This window comes from Hesperophylax consimilis, chromosome 19 (genome assembly GCF_061612785.1).
Source record: "Hesperophylax consimilis isolate HC1 chromosome 19, BYU_Hcon_1.0, whole genome shotgun sequence".
Lineage (NCBI taxonomy): Eukaryota > Metazoa > Arthropoda > Insecta > Trichoptera > Limnephilidae > Hesperophylax > Hesperophylax consimilis.
The window spans coordinates 17,658,875-17,681,741 of NC_142854.1; the positions used below are offsets into that span (position 1 = coordinate 17,658,875).

The 22,867-nt window shown below is 34.0% G+C and overlaps 1 protein-coding gene across 1 annotated transcript in view; it reads left to right on the top strand.

The window, feature by feature from the left end:
- Positions 1–22,867, top strand: part of Eip74EF (Ecdysone-induced protein E74) — a 491,406-nt gene that overhangs the window by 188,394 nt on the left and 280,145 nt on the right. The window contains exons 4-6 of the mRNA XM_089643115.1: positions 1,086–1,781; positions 2,658–2,924; positions 3,824–4,214. Coding sequence (XP_089499241.1) covers positions 1,707–1,781; positions 2,658–2,924; positions 3,824–4,214 — 733 coding nt within the window. The 5' untranslated portion in view covers positions 1,086–1,706. The remainder of the gene's footprint in view (positions 1–1,085; positions 1,782–2,657; positions 2,925–3,823; positions 4,215–22,867) is intronic.

The following is a 22,867-nucleotide window of genomic DNA, read 5'->3' on the forward strand; positions in this document are numbered from 1 at the left end:
AATCATTATAATATCTGTTTCAATCATACAATTGTAAAGACAATTTCGAAAATCTCAAATATTTGTAAATCGTCGAAATAAAATTCATGTATAGGATTTTCCAATAAGAGGTGTTATTTTGAATATCCCGCTATTTCGGTAGATGCTACTTTTTAAGCTGTCATTTTTTGACATTTGACAAGTAGAAACTACGCCATTAATAAAAATGAAACCATACACGCATCAACAACGCATTGAAATTATTAAAATTCACTCGAGTGAATCAAATGCAAATATTCTTGAGTGATGAGGCCCATTTCCACCTCGGTGGCTTCGTCAACAAGCAAAATTGTCGCATCTGGGGCTCGGAAAACCCAAAATTCATTGTTTAAAAGCCTCTCTATCCTCAACGTGTGACTGTTTGGTGCGGTTTATGGTCCGGCGGAGTCATTGGACCTTACTTTTTCGAAAATGAGGCTGGAGAAACAGTTACGGTGAATGGATTGCGCTATCGAGAGATGATTAATGATTTTTTATGGCCGGAATTGGATGATATTGATCTGGACAACGTTTATTTTCAACAAGACGGCGCTACGTGCCACACAAGCAACGAAACCATTGATCTTTTACGATTGAATATCAAAATAACACCTCTTATTGGAAAACCTGTGTATGCAAATAACCTATTTTTATTTCATGCGGATAGCTTGTAAATTCAATAACTCAATTTTCATTTAACTAGCTGACGTTTACCCGGCGATGCTTGACTTTTCTCTACATTCTAAAATATAATATGCATGTATTGTATAAACCTTGCGGTAGAGATGAGTAGTAATAGAGGAACTAAGCGCACAAACAGACAGACCCAGATTTATAAATTCAGCATTATTTTTGAATTACAAAAATTAAATATTGGTTATTGTTTAATTTACACCACCTGTTGGAGAAAATTCTAATTACTAATCATATTAAAATTAGACTACTATTGCCATCTATTGTCGAATAGAATAACTAAATATGTGAATAATTTATTAATATTAGTCTTGCATTGCCATCTATGTTCAAGTATATATATTTAACTAACATTATTTTCCTTTTATTTTCAGGTCGCTTTTGAAAAAGCGCTGGATGCACGGCGTGAGATAACGCAGACGAGGAAACCACATAACAATAAATCCTAAAGCCCTACTAAAACAGTGTTCAAATTAATATTATAAATTTAATAACGAATTTAAACTAGTGTCAGATGTGTTCATCTATTACCTAAAAATATATAGATATAAATCTAGCTTGGATAATCCGTCCTCTGATGCCAAATTCGCTATTTATTATTATTATTACTATTTACAAAATAATTAAACGAATTTTACAATTTTATACTTCGTAAACAAAGTGTTCGAAAATTAATATATTCAAATAACATATACATAATATATTATACACCGTTACTTCGACAAAAAAAGTGAAATTAGTTTTTCTACGTAAAGAATTAATAATATTTTTAACAGGCAGAGACATCTGTGAGTCAGTAGAAAAGTGAAATAAGTTTTCTGCTGCAAACGATTTAATAAATTTACAAGCAGAGACATCTGTGAGTGAATAGACGAAGTGTGTTAGTTTGTTATCTCTTCGCTAGAGTTCACGGCGGTTTGATTACCGCTGTTTCTCTGGATTTCATCATTACATTGGCGGGAACTCATGTGCTGGGCCCAGCCGGAGCCCTGGCGATGCCATTTCTTGATGACGATTTGTTGTGGTGCCCCGACAGCGATGGAAGGATGGTCGACCTGTCATGTCTACAGGTAATTATAACCAGAGCCGCCGAGAGTGGGTTCAAGAGTGATAAATCACCGGGCCCGAGGTTCGTTGAGTGGCTCGAGGCCCGAACAATCGTAGTACCTAATATAAAGATTTAAGTTTAAATTATTCGTAAACTGCTCGTTCATAGCTCGTTATTTAAAGAAAAAACACTTTTTGCAAGTTATGCTTCAATAATGCAATATTAATAGTCCGTATAAAAACTCACTGCTTTCAAGAAAGGCATGCAAATTGATTACAATTTTGGACCAAATCGCCGTATTTGTATGTCTTTCTAAAAAGAAACGAGTTTTTATAAAGACAAAACTATTTATCCATATTCATATTGCATATTCATACGGATTAAAACAAAAAAATCATCATTAATAAATTTTAAAGCATGACTTTCAAATCATAATTAAATTAGCGCCATATACGAACGAGCAGATTATGAATAATGTTAAGTTGACCCTTAACCTTTACATACCTGAAAGTAAAAATCACATATTACCCAAAGTGGGTTCACTAAGGTACCCCATAAATCTCGGAATTGCCCTTTTCAGTAACTCAAGTACATATTATTGCTGTCGCCCTTACCAGTAAAACGTACCTTTTAACAACTACACTCATCGTAGTGTAATTTAGTTGGAATTCGATGGGTGTTTTTTAATGTCACGAACACGGCGCTCTACAAATTCCAATTAGTATTAATTACATATTATTAGTATTACTAAGGTACACAAAATTAAAAGGTTACTTGAAACATGACATACCATCACAATTTTGTGGTCATACATCACTGAACTTTATATCTGTGATATGAAATAAATCAAATTAGATATATAGTTCGTTTAGTAATGCTGTTGTTTTATTCTGACTAGGACGCCGTAGCGAACGGCCACTCCAGTCTGAGCCCCCACATGTCCCCCATGGGGGTTCAACAGGGGGGGCAGGGCGGCCAGGGTGGCCAGGGGGGCGGAGGGGGCCAAGATGGCCCCGGACCCCACGACGACAGCTCCTGCAACTTGCAGGGAGACGCTGACGACCTCATCAAGCAGCTGGGCGAGGCGGCATTCTTGGATAATTTCTTCACCGACTTGGCCAGCGGGATTGTAAACGCAACGGGATGCGGGGATATTGAGATTAAGGTAACATACTTTATTTAATTAAAGAGAGAAACGAAGGTAGCAGTACACAATTAAGTGCTGATACTAACACTGTATTGTAGTGAAGCATGGAGCTGGCAAAGAAAGGATGATGTTATTAGTTAGTTACAAAACTAAAAATTATTTATCTATAGTCTCCAGTGAATCTCAACTGTAACCTTTTAACTTCAATGGAATATTTGAGTACCTACTAGAATGTCTGTAAGAGTTGTTATTTTGAAAACCAGCGAGGGAAAATTTATAAATAAAAATTGAAAAATAAATATATATTATTTATTTATTTATTTATTTAACGCCCAGAGGGCTTTTACATGGTTGGCGGTATAATTTTAATTATACAGATACTTTGAAACATAAAAAATAAGAATAAAATTACATTTGATAAAAGCTATGCAACAAGTCATACAAACACAAGAAACAAAAACAGAAAATTACAGCTATTTGTAGGTTTACATGATGTGTTTAGGAGTATTGTTGAAATAAATGTTTTAAATGATCCACAAAACTTGCCAAGTTGGTATTGAATATGTCAACATCACCCAAGTAATGATTTCCCATGGTGTGAAGTCGTTGTATCGGAGAGTGGGCAATGTAGTTACGCTTATGTGTGCTGCTGTAGAATATTGTATTTTGTCGTGTTCTTACTGTGGGTGTATGTATGTTTATAAGTTGAAGGAGTTCACAACAGTCGAATTTAGAGTTAAGTATTTTGAATAAGAACGTTAAATCATTTATTTTACGTCTATCTTCTAATGTATGTATTTTTAGAGTATTTAATATAGTATTTTTGTGTATTTATTAAAGTATTTTTGTGACCAGTTTCAAAGTGGTAGATCTCTCTTATTCATTATAATACAACATTTCGTTTATTTATTTGACAGCAAGAAGAAAACAACAATGTTCCGCAGTCCCATCTCAGCAACCATCACCAAACCTCAATGCTGCTCTCAAATAACCAGCAGATGCTGCAAATGCAGCACGGACAGCTCAACTGTCACCAGAGATTGCAAAACCTTCAGAGCACAGCCTCGGCCATCCTGAGGAACAGTTTTCAATATCCCCTTTCCAACTGTCAAAACCTCAACGGAGGAAAATTCAACAATATTGCTTCAGCCAATCCTCTGTTGGCTGAGAAACTAGCGGCGACACCTAGCGGCATCAAGCAGGAACCTCTTTCAAACGACTACGCTGATTCGAGTCTTGGATATGAAAGTGCGTCGGTAATGCAGAGAATTGGAGACATCAGTGATAAGCAAGATGGCAGCTCTAAAGGTAGGACTTTTATCATTCAATTTTTGTGAAACGACGTCCGCTGTTTCATTATAATATGAAAATTATTATCGCTGCTAACTGGAAATTCTCAAAGAATGCAAGACTGATGTAAGCGTAGTGAGTAAATTAATACAGGAAAACTTAGATGGTTTAGGCAGATAGAAGACATGAAATGATCAAGTGAACTTTAGTCAGGTCAATCACATGTATGAGATTATGTATGAATGTGAATGAAGCAAGGAGTGTGTGCCAAGACCGATTTGTTTGGCGGTCCATCCGCTCTACCCACCAATGCGGAAAGCAGCGTGAGAGTTGGTTTGTTTATTATTGTTTTGGCCGAGATTCATCCCAATATATTCAATGTTTCGACTAAGCACCAATAGATGGCAGCACTAGTCGCGAAATCAGGTATTAAAAAAAAATAGCCGAGATTCTTACCAATCAGTGTTTCCACAAAATTCCAATAGATGGCAGTACTGGTCACAAAATTAGTGTTTTTTTAGTACTGAGATTATTATAGTATGTATATTTAGTAACTTGGAAGAAAATGTTCATATTATCCAGAAATTATTTCTTAGACGGATCAGTTTCGTTGGCCTGCCCGGAGCCTGGGAGTGGAAAGGTCTTATGTCAATTGGCAACATTGATATTCTTTTAAAATTAGTGTGGATAACACTTTTAGAGATTTTCTGTTGTTAGAAATTAATTTATTTATTCCGAAGTTTTCCAGGTTTCATTTTATGCATTGTGATCAATTGAGACATCAGGTTGTTGACATTTTTAAATGCAATTTAAGAGCGGAAATCAATAGAACGCGAATAACAACACTTGATTTCAACTTCTCTATAATGTTTACAAGTATAAGTCGCACATGCCCTAAAGAGGGTTTAGTTTGGGTTAACCTAACCTAACCTAACCCGAGAACACCACTTTCATTGAGAAAACAATGTAACTTTAATGCATTTTTCCATCTCCCACCATATTTCATCATTTCATCCTTTTACCATCTCCCAGTTATTTCTTGTAGTAATTAAGTTGAAAACAAGTGGTTTTTATATATTTTTTTGCGTATTCGAAAAGTTTATTTCCGTTTGATTGGGGTTTTGCTCCCGAGAACCGATTTTAAAACATATCACCTAACGTCATTCTTTCCCGTTCGCGGCGCATCGCGAAGTATTTTGGAAAAAATGACAACAACACTATTGTAAATTTATTCTAATTCAAAATAAAACCCGTTTTCATCTTTAAAAATGCATTCTGCTGTGAAAACTGTCATTTAAGAGGAAGCTGCAAGCCAACAATGTGTATATTCTTGGTATACCTTATATCGTAGGTAATAGGCATTAAAATCGCTTGACAAACGGAGTCTAGTAACGTTCGATTTCAAGCAAAAAACTGGTTTTTATTTATTTTGTAAATAATTTTATAAGAAAGCAAAAAAGTCAATCAAGTGAAACTGTCACAGATAATTTTAGCTATAATACTGTATTTTTTTAAAGTTGTTTCCTTTACGCGTTCATACATTTCTAATGAAAAAAATTTTTTTTTTAGTAGTTTGTATTTATATTTTTTATTGAGTAATTTATTTTTTATTTGTATTCTACTCAAGCGAAACGACAGGAAAACCTTCAATTTATCTAAAGCATATTTTTGGTATTCATAATTTACACCAATTCGTTATAAAGATTAATCCGAATAGTGATTTGGCATTAAGCTTCGCCTTAATTTCTTTATTTGCAAATCAATTTGTAAATTATTTTAGCAGGTGAATTCGAGTTTTGGTGGAACCATTAATTTACAATAATAATGAATCAGCACAGTGTGAAGTTCAGATTGGATTCGTTGACTTCCAGAGGAGGTGACATTCGAATACTTGAATAATCGACTCGAAAACAAGTTCACCAACCTGCTAACAATACTCGAACGAAACAAATAAGTCATAAAACATTATACTAACTTGCCTGTAGTACTATAAATAAAATTTGTATAAGTTAATAGCCGTGTGGAACAACGCGTTGAGTTTCAATCTTCTTCTAGCTAAGTCACCCCTCATTACACACGGAGAAAAAAATACTGATATTGAATATTGCAAATTTATTAAGAATCTCTTCAAATTACTCTTAATCCGATTAAAAACGGGATTGCAGGCCCTTAATCAATGAATTGATAGGTTTTCCAATAAACTTTTCGTAAAATATGAATGTATTATCACGATGTCGAAACTCGCGTTTTTTTTAAATTAATGTCATCTTTGGGGATGCTGTGTGGAGTGTCCTTTTAGGGAAAGAAAGAAGAGGAAATTCTGGTAAAGAAAATAACAAAGGTATGAGAGGTGTTTAGGAATCTAGGGATTGGTGTGTCCAGGAGTTACGCATGAATCTATCCCTCCCACTACGGCGCAAGGCGATGAGTCGAGAGACAAGATGGAGAGTTCAAAGGGTCTCCCCAAACGAGCCTCTCCCGATCTGGCACGATAAACACACCTTACTCAATGAACCCGGGCACCCTTGCTAATTCACCAAATGTAGCGATCCACTTTTGGTGAAGTATGGCAGAGGTGTTGGTTATCCAATAAATGGTTTCCGGGGCGGCGGTAACCATACCCTCCTCCCGAATTAGTCGATCAATACGATAACTCAACACAATGATATGAAAAAAACTAAACTACAAACTCAACCGAATTAACCCATTTACCCTGGTTTTTGTTCAATCATTTTTCATGACTTTATGACACTTTTTAAGTGTGTGTTTAATTGTAACTTATTAATTTATAACTGAACTAACACTTACTTAACGAATTGTAACTTAACTAATACTTACTTAACGAATTGTAACTTAACTAATTGATAAGTTATCCAGTTACCATCTTCTTCACAATTGCATCTGATTTAGCTACTGGGTGCACCCATAAGACTATTATAAAACACATACAATATAATGTAGGTATTCGCTAGAAGTAGGTGTGAAGGAAACACGTATAGAGAATCAGGAGTAGAAGTATAGTTAGTATGTGTATAAAGGATGAAGTGCAAGGACCACATGGCAGTAAGTATGTGTAGAGTGCAATATAGTGCTACAGAGTGCATCTCGCTGCAAAGAACTCGACGCGGCAGGGCTTTGAACTGGGCCTCTTCCTCCGGGCCCAAGGTCGGCAGCTTCTAACGGCAGGGGTGTTCAAACAGGAGCCGTTAAAACATGGGCATGCGTTAAACAGAAAACTTGTGACATAACTCGTTAAGTACGTATTAATGCAAAATCATGTGTTTTTGGTTTGAAATTTTGGTCGCCTAGGAATGTTTCAGATGCTTTAATTAAATACTGCGAGTAGAATACATCTTGACCTTTGAAATAATCGAGTATTTTTTATATAAGTCTTTTTATAAGCCCAGAAAAAAATAATGTATAGGCCTATGAAAGCTGCTTTAAAGTTCAAAATCTCCTACCTGCGAACCTATTTTCGGTAATGATTTTATTGTATAATGTGGCAAATTTAGTTTTTTATAAAATGATCGGAAAAAAATTAAATATTTATGCCTGAACATCCACAAAATAAAATAAAAAGGCACTTTTTGGCCATGTTTTTTTCTTGCATTAATGAAAACAGGCGGATGGTGTTAAGCGGGAATTTAAACCTTATCGGCATCTACGTAAGGGTTGTTATTGATAGCGGCTCAATTTAAAATATTACACGACGTAGTGCATCGCCTTAAAAACGGGAGATGAAAATCACTACAGAAAGTTAAAAAATAAAACAAATTATTGTCATAAGCCAAAGGGCAGCTATTAATTTTTTTCCTTTTTCAGAGATATTTCTTTAAGTATTCCTCGGGCGTCCCCAACCTTTTTTACCATTCAACTCTCTAAACACTCTTGGCACTAATAAGAACAAAGTTTGAAATTTTCCGCTATATCGGTCGAGTAGTTTTTGAGTATTTAGGGCACAAACACACGAACATTGCCGATGTCAAGTTGATCAACATGACATAGGAAATGTTCGTGTGTTTATGTCTATCTAGGTTAAAAATAATTTTTTTAGAACTTTGTAAAAATGTACAACTCTACATGTTTATCCAAGACACTATCTATGTTACAAATAATTTTTTTAGAACTTTGTAATCATTCAAAAAGATAGCAACCAAAAATATAGAAAAAATTAGTTGAAGATCGATAAAAATTACATAAAATAATTAGGTCACAAACACAGACATAGGAATTAATAGACGAGAAGATAATGGCGAGGGGTAAAATCAACTGTTGAAGAACGAAGGGAGTGAAGATGACTGTGATTCGTCAATAAATCAATCTGACAGTAAATAGGCATCTCGCATTATAATATCACCATTTACTTCTTAAAAGTAAAATCTGCTTTGAATGAATAGACATTTTTACATGGGAGCGCAAATTACTCGCCACGTTATGAACAAATTTGCGAAGTCCAAATTCGGCAAAGTAAGGCAGCTTCTATATTCAGAGTCGTAGTTAGTTTCAGAGTATTTAGTTAAGACACTTTTATAAATGTTCATAATTTACTTCCCAGCAACCAACCAGCTTTGTGTTTCGCGTCCAGACGTTTCTCGATGTGATAGTAACAACTGATTCATATTATACGATGTGAATATGCTTAAAATAAAATAAAATAATGCTTATATATGGAATGTAATACGACAATTGGGTTTATTCTCTTTTTTCGCATCTATTTTTACCAGTTTTCATAGTACAAGTAAACATTTTGCCGTGTTATTTCGTAAAATGAACCGATGATGCCTCGACCATAGTTCGCACAAGAATGATGACGTCACGTTTTCAAATATCACTTGAGGCCGTACGCGAGCCCAGCCGGCTCAATGGAACCGGTATGGGGAGTGGGGATAATACGCTTTTAATCACTTAGGGCAGGTCTACTAATATTCATATGTCTATGGTCACAAAGCATTGTCTTGGTAAGATAGAAATCCTGGGTTCGATTCCTAGTTAAGAGCTTTATATTTTTATCTTTCTGTGTCTTGCTCTGTGTCATGTTTAGTTTAGATATATTAGTATTATCTTCTACTTTAATTAAATAATAATGATATATAATAGGCACGCTCTCTGACGTTTAAAAAATGATTTCTCTTTTGGCTCGAGAGTTTTCTGTACTTTTTCTAAGAGTTTTATCTCTCTCAGATTTGTCTCCCCTGGTCCCAGGGGCACATAAAGAATCAGGTTGAAGTCACATTATGAAAACGCGAGGCCCAATGTTGCCCCTGTCTGCCATTCGCTATTTTTACAAGACTACCTACATTTAAACTACAACATCCCCTACCAACTGAAACTAATCTAATACTAAACAAATCTTATTATTTTTAATCGTTCAGTCGTTTTAAAAGTTAATTTTATTGCACCCGCAAATCCACTGACAAAAATTATAACTTAACTCGTTTTAAAATATCCTTCAACTGTCAACGAAAAATTTCGTTAATCCAGAACCCAGCTAATCGGAATGGTCACCAATCACGGCTAAAACCGTTACAAGCAACGTTTTTTAATTCTGAATTTTGATTTTCACCAGGAGAGTAATCGATTATTCAGAAATATTATTGTCTCGCACTGCGCGACATTCGATCAGTTAGACTGAATCAAAGATGGTTAAGTTAGGTAAGCTTATATTAGCTTAGGTTAGGTATCGCGCAGAAAGAGAAGTGCAATCAACTTACAAAAATATGATTGTCTCAAAGTGCGGGACATTCGATACATTAGATTGAATAAAATAAATTACATATTTGTTTTGGTTAGGTGTCGCACAGCACGTGCAATTGATTTAGACAGATACATTTGTCTCGCAGTGCGCGACATTCGATCGGTTAAACTGAATAATATATGATTAAATTATATGAGCTTACATTATGTTAGGTCAGGTGCCGCGCAGCGCCAGACGTGCAATCGATTTACATAAATATGATTGTCTCGCAGTGAGCGACATTCGACCGTTAGTAGAATATGGTTAGGTCGCAGGTCTTGTCTGAAGGACGAGATACAATCATTAGTCTATCCCGAAAAGGATAAAGCTATACAATCGACCGCCAAACCCTTGAACTTGAATAATATTTTATTATGAAACTCTAATGCATGGCGTATGTCAGTTGAAACAATTTGTGTAATATTCCCTTTGTCGAAGTCTAGAATTAAGTGAATGTGACCTTAGGAAGTCTTCTAACGAAAATCATTCCTAAAACTTTTTAGTTGAACTCCTAGGGTGACTCTGTTGCCTTTGGAAACAGTCATTTTTGTCTCACTGCGCAGTTTGTATTGGACACGGTTAAGGGGAAGAAAGCTATTGCTCGGTTTTAAAAAATTATATCGTAAAAAACAACTTTCGTTTTTACAATTACGTCTATTTTAAAATGTCTTTTAAAACATTAAAATAAAATTGGTTTGACTGGAGATTGAATGCCGACATTTATTTGGTATATTAACTTCTGTAACGTTATACGATTTCAGAGAAATTTGTATTTCCAAAAATTGGCTTTGTTTTCATATATTTTCCAGCCTAAGGCGATGCACTACGTCGTGTAATATTTTAAATTGAGCCGTTATCGATAACAACCCTTACGTAGATGGTGATAAGGTTTAAATTCCCGCTTAACACCATCCGCCTGTTTTGATTTATACAAGAAAAAAACATGGCCAAAAAGTGTCTTTTATTTTAATTTGTGGATGTTCAGGCATAGATATTAAATTTTTTTTCGGTCATTTCATAAATAACTTAATTTGCCACATTATACAGGGTGTCCGGAAACTCGTAGTACAAGCGGGAAACTGGTGAATCTACATCACATTTGGAGTCGATTTTGTAGTATATTATTTTTTTATTTGAGCTTTCGTTATCGAGTAAATCGAGTTTGAAGTTGATTTTTTTTTTTTTTTTTTAATCAAATTCTTATAAATTATTACTGAAGATCAAAGTACCCAACTAATTAAAACTATTTGAAAGTAAAACAAATGAAGAAACTCGGATTTGAAGCATTATTTTGAAATCACCCTTCATTTAACCCGGTGTAATCATAAAATATTTCTGCTCTGCAGGGTTAAAACATCTGTTATTCAACCCTAAACACCAGAAAAAACTTTAACCCTAAAATAGCCGAAAAATATTTTTTTTGGTTTTTTTTTTTTTTTTTGAAAATGCTCAAATCAAAAAACTTTATGTTTTTTTGGGTTCCCCATGTGGTGTAGATTCTCCAGTTTCCCGCTTGTACTACGAGTTTCCGGACACCTTGTAGAATAAAATCATAACCGAAAATGGGTTCGTAAGTAGAAGATTTTGAACTTTAAAGCAGTTTTCATAGGCCTCATACATTATTTTTTTCTGGGCTTATAAAAAGACCTACATGTATTTAAAATGACTGATTTTAGCATTTTTATATATAAATTTTTTGACAGATCTAATACGCCTAAATTTTTAATGAGAGAGCTAGGTATAATGCCAGTAGCCGAAATAACGAATGGTAATATTTTTATAGTCTGAGAATGCCAAATTCTTTTAAAAAATTAGCTAGTTTAATTATTAATTAGTTATTTTAATTATTAACTATTTATTTTAATTATCCTGACGAAGAAGCTTTTTCCTTTGAAAAATGTAGATTATTACTAATTACAGGTGGTGTAACAAAGTAATTCATTTATATATATTCAAATAAGATGTCTTCTTCTCAAAAATTCTTGTCCGTTTTCACTATTCCACCCGACTTATTTATACTTTAAAAATGCCTCAACGCACTTTTGTTAAAATGATTATACAAATACTTTTGAAAAATGAAGTATTAATATTTTGTGAAATAATTGCCGTCTGCAGATGTCAAACTTTTCGAAGTAGAATTTATAACTGTTTTCATCGATGATTAAATTAAATGTCTTCTAGGCTAGGATATGTACCAACTTTAGGATTTTTTATTATTGACTAGTGATGTCAATAATCGAATCGTTATTTTTTTTAATTTTTAGAAAATTTCAAGAATTAACACCTCAAGCCTCTGACATATTGACCGCTATATTTCTTAAAGAAGCTGCCAAAAAGTCAGAGAATTTGTGTGTATTTTCGCTTCTCAAAACAACTAAAAACTGTTTTTAAAGGTTATGAAACTGTAATGTTTAATTATAATTATTGAAGATAATATTAACGATTTTTAAACGAAAATTTGATACAGAAAAAATAGAGTCGCATTAAGGAGTTGAATCCAGAATTTTCGTTTTGTCGGGGCACTGCTCTACCAACTGAGCTAATGGGACCCTACTTACTTCGGTCATATTTAGCTGTATCATACTTCGAATACTAACTACCTACCTACACTAAAAACTTACCTTTTTAAGTTGTCATACCCTTAAATTAAATATACCATTCCTGAGAGAAAATCCAGTTATATCCAATCATGTCCTAAATCCTGTATCTAAATTTCGCTAATAAACAATAAGTTAATGTTTATTAAGTGTTAATCTCAAGTGACCTACCAGGTAAGTATTGTAATATATATTATCTCCATATATAGTTAGTAATAACATAGATCATTGTAGAAATGTAGGACATAATCTCTTACTAATCCCTTTCGCTAACACAACTTTTGGCCAGAGAAATTTTAGATATTTTGCAACAAGGCTATACTATAATGCTCTCCCACTAGCCATTAGACTGAACACATTTAAAAAAATATAAAACAAACACCAAGTCTTGGATTATCATCCAAGACAGATCGACAGATGTACTCCAACTAGATGCTGATTAACCAATTAAATATTATTTTCCGACTTTATGTCCGGGTTAAATCTTCCCCACAGGAAAAAAGTAAACCCTTCCACAGACTTTTCCACAAATGATCATCTAGTCAATCAACATTATGCAAGTGCATTATATAAGCATAATAAATACAAAAACAACACGTCAACTCACCAGAGATCAAATGGGAAAATAATTCACCGACTCCAGATATTTTCACATCAGAGGGTTCGGCTCGGTAGAACTCCTAACAGGGCCTATAAATCCTACTGATCCCTCAACATAAATATTTAAAAAATCTTTCGTTATCCTACATGTATTCAAAATGACCGACTTTTGCATCTTTATATATATAAATTTTTTGATAGATCTAATACGCCTAAATTTTTAATGAGAGAGCTAGGTATAATGCCAGTAGCCGAATTAACTAATGATAATATTTTTATCGTCTGAGAATGGCAAATTCTTTTTACCTAAATCTGTGTATTTTCTTATTTTTTCATAATCATAACAGATTTTTGAATATTACAGTTATTATTATTATTATCAACATTATCTTCATTTTCGCATTAGCTAAGTTGGTAGAGCAGCGCTATGGTCTTGGGTTCAAGTCTTAGATACGACTGTATCTTTTTCTGTTTAAAATCTTTAATATTATCTTAAATATAACGATAATATTGTTTTTATTCTCGGTGTACTGCATTTAGGTCTTTGTTAAACACCCTGTTAATTGACACATAAACGAGATGGAAAACATTGTTCATTTCCGTTCATCTGTCTTGTTCTTATAATTTCCCTTTCCTTAAAAGCCATCTGCACTTCACAAATCACAATAATAATATCAAATGCACTGTGAACACATACAAAAATGCACAAATCACTACTAAGAAACGGACAAACAACAAAAACAAACGAAGCACACCTTTTGATAATGTTTCAAGACTTTACAATCTATTTTTCTGACTGTATTTCAAATTACATCCACGACATAAATGCTTGACTGCATTGCTGCTGATAATTGTAGAATTTCATTGTGATTTTTCGTCTCCGAGCAAAAGTGCATCTTGTATTTGTTTGATTGCGTTTGATATCTATTTCTAATGGTTGCGATTTTTAGTTAGGTGTCTGTTGGCTTAGTGGTTATGTTGTTTGGCTGGAACCTGATGTTCAATAGAGGCCAGGGTCGAGCTAGGTTGGCACATGAAAATGTTATTGCTCCTTTGCCTTGTTCCGATTTGTCAAGTATGTAAGTAGCAGGGTATATATATGATTACGTACCTAGGCGAGGAAAACGAAAATAACTATTTAGTTGAACGATTAAATCAATGTTTTATGGTTAATTATTGACATGAAAGAATCCAGTACAAATTGTGCTGGATGGTGTTTAAATCCATCAATGAAATGGCCCCACCCTACATCTCTGAACTATGCGTCCCGGAAAACACTGGTCTGAGGCAGTCAACTCTTAGATTAGCAACATCATCAGCTGTAGGCAGACTAATGGAACCTAAGCGCAAGCCAAATACTAAGTTTGGTGATCGCGCTTTCGGAGCATCTGGGCCGAAGAAACTAAGATCCATAACAAGTCCAACAGAATTCAGGTCTAAACTAAAAACTTACCTTTTTAAGCTGTCATACCCTTAAATTAAATATACAATTCCTGAGAGAAAGTCCAAGTATATCCAATTTTCCAATTATGTCCTAAAATGCTATATCTAAATTTCGCTAATAAACAATTAGTTAATGTTAATTAAGTGTTAATCTCAAGTGACCTACCAGGTAAGTATGCTACTGTATATTATCTCCAAATATAGTTAGAAATAACATAGATCATTGTAGGAATATATTATATATTTGTATAGCGTCCTTGAGGTGCTATACAAATCATCTAAATTATTATTATGTTAGTGGCTGAGTTGGCAAATGCGTTCGGGCGTCTCATCGTGGGCTCAATTCTTCTGTTCGCTAGTTGTTCACTATTTCACAAATGGACTTGACAAACTCTCATGAGATGAACGAGAAATGTATGAAGAATTTTTTAGTTTATTTGGTTTTCGCCCAGCCGGGCTTTTACATGGATTTTAACAACAGAATATACCCAGTGAGCTATTGAAAATTATACAAAATAAATTTAATGCATGATGTAACAGTAAACTGATAAATTAAATATCAAACTATATTATTAAAGCATGTAACAGTAACATAAAATAATATATATACTAGAACAATACTACATATAAGACAAATCACTAAAACTACATTACCAACGCTACTCTAATTTATAGGATTCAACTGCTGGTATAGTGCTCAGTTCTATAAATGGTGTCATGATCCCTGAGGCGTATGTGTGGTAAATCCATGTATGATCGTGTGAGAAATGTGGAGATCCGCAAAGAGAGCAAGGCTGATGTAAGCGTAGTGAGTAAGATTAAGAAAGGGACGCTTAAATGGTTAAGGAATGTAGAGCGAATGAGACACATCAAAATAATGTACTACGAAATTGTATATCTTAAAAAAGCCCGCGATGGTATATGTCTATCTCATCGTCAGCTAATCTACTAATAAAACTAAATTAAACTACTGGGTATCAACTGGGTATCGAACCCAGGATCTGTCTTACCGGGACAACGTCTTTAACCACTCGACCATTGGTACCTAATTATTATACGAATTGTCGATCTCATATTTCAAATTCAGAATTGATATTATTATCTTACAACTAATTTTTCCCATATTTTTTGGCAGCTATCCTTTTGAATGATGATAAAGTTCTAAAAATTTTTTTGTGACCTAGATAGTGTATCGGATAAATTTAATAATAAATAACCCTCAGAAATATAGGCTTATAACTTATAAATTTATCAGATCTATAACACAACGTGTTTTCGGCAACGAATGCAAATGCACGAATAGTGACGTCGTTGTGAATGCACTTTAGCATTTTCATCAAAATGATCAACAATGTTTATATATGCACATTGGTAAAACACGTTTAGGCTCTTAGATGAATTAAGATAAAAGATATGTTAATGATACAACGCGCGTAGTTTCACTGAACTAGGTCCAGTGGACATACTTGAGATTCTGTCACCAGCCTTACCCAAAAATGCCTTTTTGTGCTTTTGAGACGTGCACAAATTATTCTCTAGCAAAACCAAATCTAATGGAATTTCTTTCCATTTATATGTAACCAAAAATGATCTAAATAAATATAAATGTAAATGTTCGTTTGTTCAAAATCTTAAATATCCGAAAGTTCTTAATTTTGACACAACGTTGAATTCGAATACGTGGGTGTTTTTATATACCTACATTATATAGATGTCACGTGTGACAGGAAAAAAACAGCGCGTTCACTTGGACTTCAAAGCAACACACACTATTGTTTCTCTATCTGCATAGACAGACTGAGCCAAAGCAACGCGTGGCGGGTTACAACTAGTTATTTCAATAAATACAATAATTCACATGAATTTTTGCCTTGTGCTCGCCCGTTAATGGGCCACCGCATACAGAAACGAAGGGCGTTTATAAATAATATATAGCTGTTTCACTCGCACAAATATAGTCTTTAAATGGCTATCCCTTTCTAATGCGTTCCGTTCCATGCTTGGCAGACTATATATGTGCATCGTTATTGGGTATTCTTTTCTTTTTTTGTTGAATTAGTACGAACATAACGCGTCTTTGTATTTATGTAAATGGACTAAACTTAATACTTGGTGAAAACTCTTAAATTAAATGAATATCGTCTTTTGTTTTTACGTATATATGCATATATTATGTAAGTACAAAGTTATGTATGCATAATGTAGGTTAGTATGCGATATGCTCTCATCGAAGGTGTGATAAATTAGTGTTATAAGTGCATCGATTTATCACGTCAGTAAATCAATGATGATTGCTTATTTTTCACAGCGCTACTGGTATTGCAGTTCTAGTGCCAAAAATAGTGAAAATTGCATCCAAGACTAATTATATTTTTGGTCAGTAGTTTGTCAGAACTTGAACAATTCATCAAATTTCAAAGTTGTTTGAATGGAAACGACTGTCGCTACATTTATTTTTTATTTATGAAATTGCACATGAGTCCCAACTGCTCCCAACCATCTGGAGCCAGTTAGACTATGGTATCCCCAATTGGGGTATGTTGTGAGATTGAAGGTAATTGGGAGGAGAAGGAGATGGGTGAGAGGAAGGTTGGCTTATTTAGATCTGGTCACCAAACACGCCCAAAGACATTTCGAGTGGTTGTCTTACGACATGGCGATACTGAGAATATCTTCGACTCTGGAGAGTGCCGCAAATATACTACAAGTTATTTCGAATAACACAAATTAATCAAATAAAATTTACTTGCGCACCCCGGGATTTGAACCCTCGACTTCAGGCTTGCTAGTCGAGAGCCTTACCCGTCAACCACGGAGGCCAAAAAATACTCATAGTCACACCTTTTGACTAATTAGATCGAGACTGTCGAGCAACATTTGCAAAGTCGTACACTTTTTAATAAAAGTATGTTTAATTATTATTTTTTTGATAAATTAATGTTTTTAAGAAAAGATTTTATTTATGCATAGCACAAAAGATAACAATTATTTTTATAAATGTGGATGAGTGTTTTTTTTTTCAATGTGGATGAGTGTTTCAGGCGAACAATTATTGCTTATAAAAATAAAAGTATGTTTATCTGAAGTGACCTGCCAGGTAAGTATGTTTTTCTGTATATGTTTGTAAATAATAAAATAGATAGATTATAGGATTTTTCTGTTTCAGATTTTCGTTTAGGAATCGCTAATATTGTCTTCAATAATTAAATATTACAATTTGAGGTTTTAATCACTGTTATTACAAAAAATAAATTAGATAGAGCCTGGGAACTAGTAATAAATTTTACAACGCCCTTGAGGAGATTTTTATTAATTAATATATAATTAATCAATTATTTATTTTATTATTATTGTATCGCACAGTTTTAGAAGCCTGCTATGTCTGTATCATTTCAGCTCATTTATAGCCCAGATTCCTCTCCTGACACACTTAAATATGACAGAATTCAGGTCACTAAATACAGGATATGGTTTCGATATAGACTTAGCCCGTTTTTATTTTAAAATGTCGTTAGATATCTTCAAATTTCCATCTGACAGGAATTTGTTAACATAAATCACACAAAGAAGTTACATGGATAAATCTTCGTTAAATAGATTAACCGATTATAATCTGTTGTAAAAGCCATTTATCAATTCTTGATTATTCAGCAAAAATCAGTTTTTTTTGGTTCCGCATAAGAGTTTCTACTGCTACTACCAATGTGGTGTCAGTGTTGCAATCGCATCCCTAATTGGAGTGGGGATAAAGAAAAGTTAGTTTGGGAAGTACCTGGCTATTCAGATTTGGTCATCAAAGTCGGCTACTGTTATTTCAAGCAGCGTTTTGATTATTTGCTATTTTTGTACGTTTGTTGTACCGAATAATTCTTAAAATGTGAACTCTAGCGTTATGAAAAATGCACAGATTTTTCTGCCTGAAATTTACAGCTTAATGCAACTATTTTTAACTTGCCATTAAAAAGTGGGATATTTCATATTATAGAAACAAACAGTATATGATTTACAGAGATGAAACAATATACAGGAATATGATACTTCATGTTGGGTACCTATGATATGTTTCCTTGTAATGTCTGCTAAGTGGTATGTTTATTTCTTAATTACCAGGTGACGTGTGTAGTAAATAGGTGTGTGTGTGTGTAATGTAAGGGTGAGTGTTTGTGTGTATGTGTGTGTCTGTATGTATTCGCATTGAACAGTTTAAATTATTGACATGATGCCACGTTTAAATTTGGGCAGTGAATCCGAAGAAATGTCAATGTTAGAGTTAAGACAAATATTATTTAGAGTATGAAGATACAACACCATATAAGATATGATTTGCGATTTTCGTGATTATTTTTTGAGTGATCATGCCGTGTTGCCCTTGCTCCTTCTTTAGCCAAGGTTTCGGACAGGCGTTACAGTCTCTATCGTGCTGAGAAAATAATAATTAAATTTTTTTGGAAAATACCGAATAGTACCTACCGATGATATAAGCCGTCAAAGTGTTGATATATGCGTCCAGCCGAAAAGCCTGTGACATCACGGTACACACGTGCCGTTAAAATTATTGATTCGTGTCTCATCTGACGTCACGAGACACAATTTTTTTTTGTAAGAAACAAACAGCTTTTATATACAATGATAGATATAAATATACAAGTTAACTGAAGTCAAGCCACAGAAGTTTCTTATGTTAAAGTTCATTGGAAATGAAGTTTTAATATCTTAAAATTAATTTGGTGTTAAAGGAAGGGGAGAGGAAGAGGAAAATAGGAAGAGGATAGGAGATGCTCCCGATACTTTCCATACTCTCATATTAATAATCGATCGTACGCATTACTTCATATCGATATTTCTTCAGGTTATTACTAAAAATGTCAATGCTGTAAAATTTTGTATTATATTGTGCACATATACGAGGAATTGGGGAATTTTTTCGAATGTTTGTTCTACACGAGGGTATGAAGATTTATTAAATTGGTAAGTTCTGGTGAGTTCCGACCATTATTTAGGATTTTAAACAATAAGATTTGATCAAAAATTAGACGTCGTGTTTGGAGGGAGTTAAAATTATGAAATTTAATGGATTCGGTATAATTTGAGAAGTGTAAGTTTAGTTTATAATTAAAGTGTTTAATTTTTTTTTTTGAATTCTTTCTATTCTTTCGATAAGGGCTTGGTATAAAGGAGTCCAGATCGGTGTACAGTGTTCCAGGTACGGGCAAATATATATGATGTGTAAAGGGAATATAGAGTGTTTATGTTGTGAAAGGGTTTTGCTATGCGAATTATAAATCCCAGCATTTTATTGGCCTATTGAGAATAATCTTTGAAATTTTCAGCGATATCGGTCGACCACTTTTGGAGTTTTGCGAGCGCAAACATACGCAGCCTGAATTTTTATATATTGAGATCGAAATCAATACTCTTTGTTTTGAAGGGAAACGCAGTAAGACTAATTTTAGGGGAAGTGTGTTTTATTGGTCAGAGATTTGAATAGAGTGAAGTTATTAGTAGATAACAAGATAGAAGTAATTTTATTATCTGAAAATGGTGGACTATAAGCAGTCAAGATGTTTAATCGATGCATACATTGCTGACAATATATATACAGGGTTTTCCAATAAGAGGTGTTATTTTGAATAGCCCGCGATTTCGGTAGATGTTACTTTTAAAGCTATCATTTTTTGACATTTGACAAGTAGAAACTACGCCATTAATAAAAATGGAACGATACATGCTTCAACAACGCATTGAAATTATTAAAATTCACTTGAGTGAATCAAATGCAAATCATCTTGAGTGATGAGGCCCATTTCCGCCTAGGTGACTTCGTTAAGCAACAAGTAAAATTGTCGCATCTGGGGCTCGGAAAACCCAAGAGTTATTGTTGAAAAGCCTCTCTATTCTCAACGTGTGACTGTTTGGTGCGGTTTATGGTCCGGCGGAGTCATTGGACCTTACTTTTTCTAAAATGAGGCTGGAGCAACAGTTACGGTGAATGGATTGCGCTATCGAGAGATGATTAATGATTTTTTATGGCCGGAATTGGATGGTATTGATCTGGACAACGTTTACTTCCAACAAGACGGAGCTACGTGTAACACAAGTAACGAAACCATTTATCTTTTACGATTGAATATCAAAATAATACCCTGTATTTTAGTTTTTATTGAAGATATTCATAAAAACGCTTCACAGAAACACAAGGCAAATACACTTGGGAAATAAAACACATCAACTGTATGTTTTTCATTCTTACTACTTTGACGTTTCTTTCCGCCATTTTTAGTGTCACGTGTTTCAACTTAAAATTCAAACATCACGGGAGTTGCAAGGGTGAAAAAAACCACATTAAAATAACAAAATACCATTGGTAAGTACTTGCGCGATGGCAACATTGGGTTGAAGTGTCACTGGCGGCACGTTTTAGAATTTTTGCTAACGTGTTAAGCCGTTTTGATGAGGAAGAAGAAAAAATGACACGTTGAAGTGTTTTAAGTAGCGTTTTTGACACAATGTTACTATGTTAGGGTTTTATAATTTAAGATGTAATTTTGAAACATCCTGGTTTAGTGAAAAATCACCTCAAGGGCGCTGTACAAATATATAATATATTTCTACAATCTTATTACAAACTACAGCAACATCAGCAGCTGTAGGCAGACTGATAGAACCTAAGCGCAAGCCAAATAGGTACTAAGTTTGGTGATCGCGCTTTCTGAGCATCTGGGCCGAAGGGTTGGAATAAACTGCCTCCGGAACTAAGATCCATAACAAGTCCAACAGAATTCAGGTCTAAGCTAAAAACTTACCTTTTTAAGCTGTCATACCCTTAAATTAAATATACCATTCCCAAGAGAAAGTCCAGTTATATCCAATTTTCCAATTATGTCCTAAATCCTGTTTCTAAATTTCGCTAATAAGAACTTAGTTAATGTTAATTAAGTGTTAATCTCAAGTGACCTACCAGGTAAGTATTGTACTGTATATTATCTCCATATATAGTTAGTAATAACATAGATCATTGTAGAAATGTATTATAAATTTGTACAGCGCCCTTGTCAAATTATTATAAGCACGTATAGCTAACAAATTACACACACCGGTTCGTATTATGTACAATGTACAACGCATTTGACCAATGTTCGTCAGCAGGTCAATTCACAATATTAAGGCCCTGTAGTAAGCGTTCAAATGGTTTGAAAGGGAGATATGTAAATAAGAAATGTAAGAGGAAGCGCGCTAATATGAAAAAACGATAATAATTAAGCGAAAATTCTGAAAATATTTAATAAAACACGACTCGTTTGAAATAGAGCAAAAATCTCTTAACAAATGCTTTAGTTGCATTTAAAGATACACTGTAAATTTTTTCACACCTATAACATATTAAATAACAGAAAAAAACGTGTTTTTAATAATTTTTGGAGCTTACTTTGCGATTTTTTTCTGTCTAGAGAATTTCGTATAATTAATGTTTCGGGATAACAAATGTATATTATCTTAAAAAATAACATATATTTATTTAGGAACTTAAAAACTCAGAGAGTTTACGATAAAATTGTTATAAACCTGTAGTAATTGGGTATGCGTGGGTTTAATAGAATAACATTTCAAGTACTACAGTACGAAGGCAAAAAAAACATAGACGGATATACGATAAAACGATCAACATTGAGATGCAAATGCGATGTTTTGACTAAATTTTCATAGATGTGAACAACTGCCTTAGTTTTACTAGGAACGAAAGAACAAAGCCTTAGAAATTTCTAGAGATGTAGATGAAAAAATGTTAAATTTAGTTTAATTTTGCAACAATTATGAAGATTTTTCATCGTAACACGAGCAAGCCTGACTTTGTCATAATTATCTTAATACTCCTACTAAAGTATCATAACTTCATCATGCAAAAAAACCACAACAAAAAACTGCCACACATCCCCCGGCACTCAGCGATGGCTCAACCCCTAATGGGATACTTAACCCTATTTTTTGCCTTTGCCTACCCCTACCCCTACCCCTACTCCTGGAGAGGGTAGCAAGAATCCCCTCCCGGTGGAGTTGAAATATCACTAAAAAATGAAAAATTCCGCCTTTTGCTTCGTGTCGGAATTTGGGATTACTTGGTTAAGTTTTGACCTCGATTTTATGTGATAATCTAGAGTAAGTTGTTGGGGTGTTTTTTATTTGTGTAGACCGGTTAATAATAATAATAGTTGGATGACTTATATAGCGCCGTTTTTGTACAAAATCACCTCAAGGGCGCTGTACAAATATATAATACATTTCTACAATGATCTACTAAC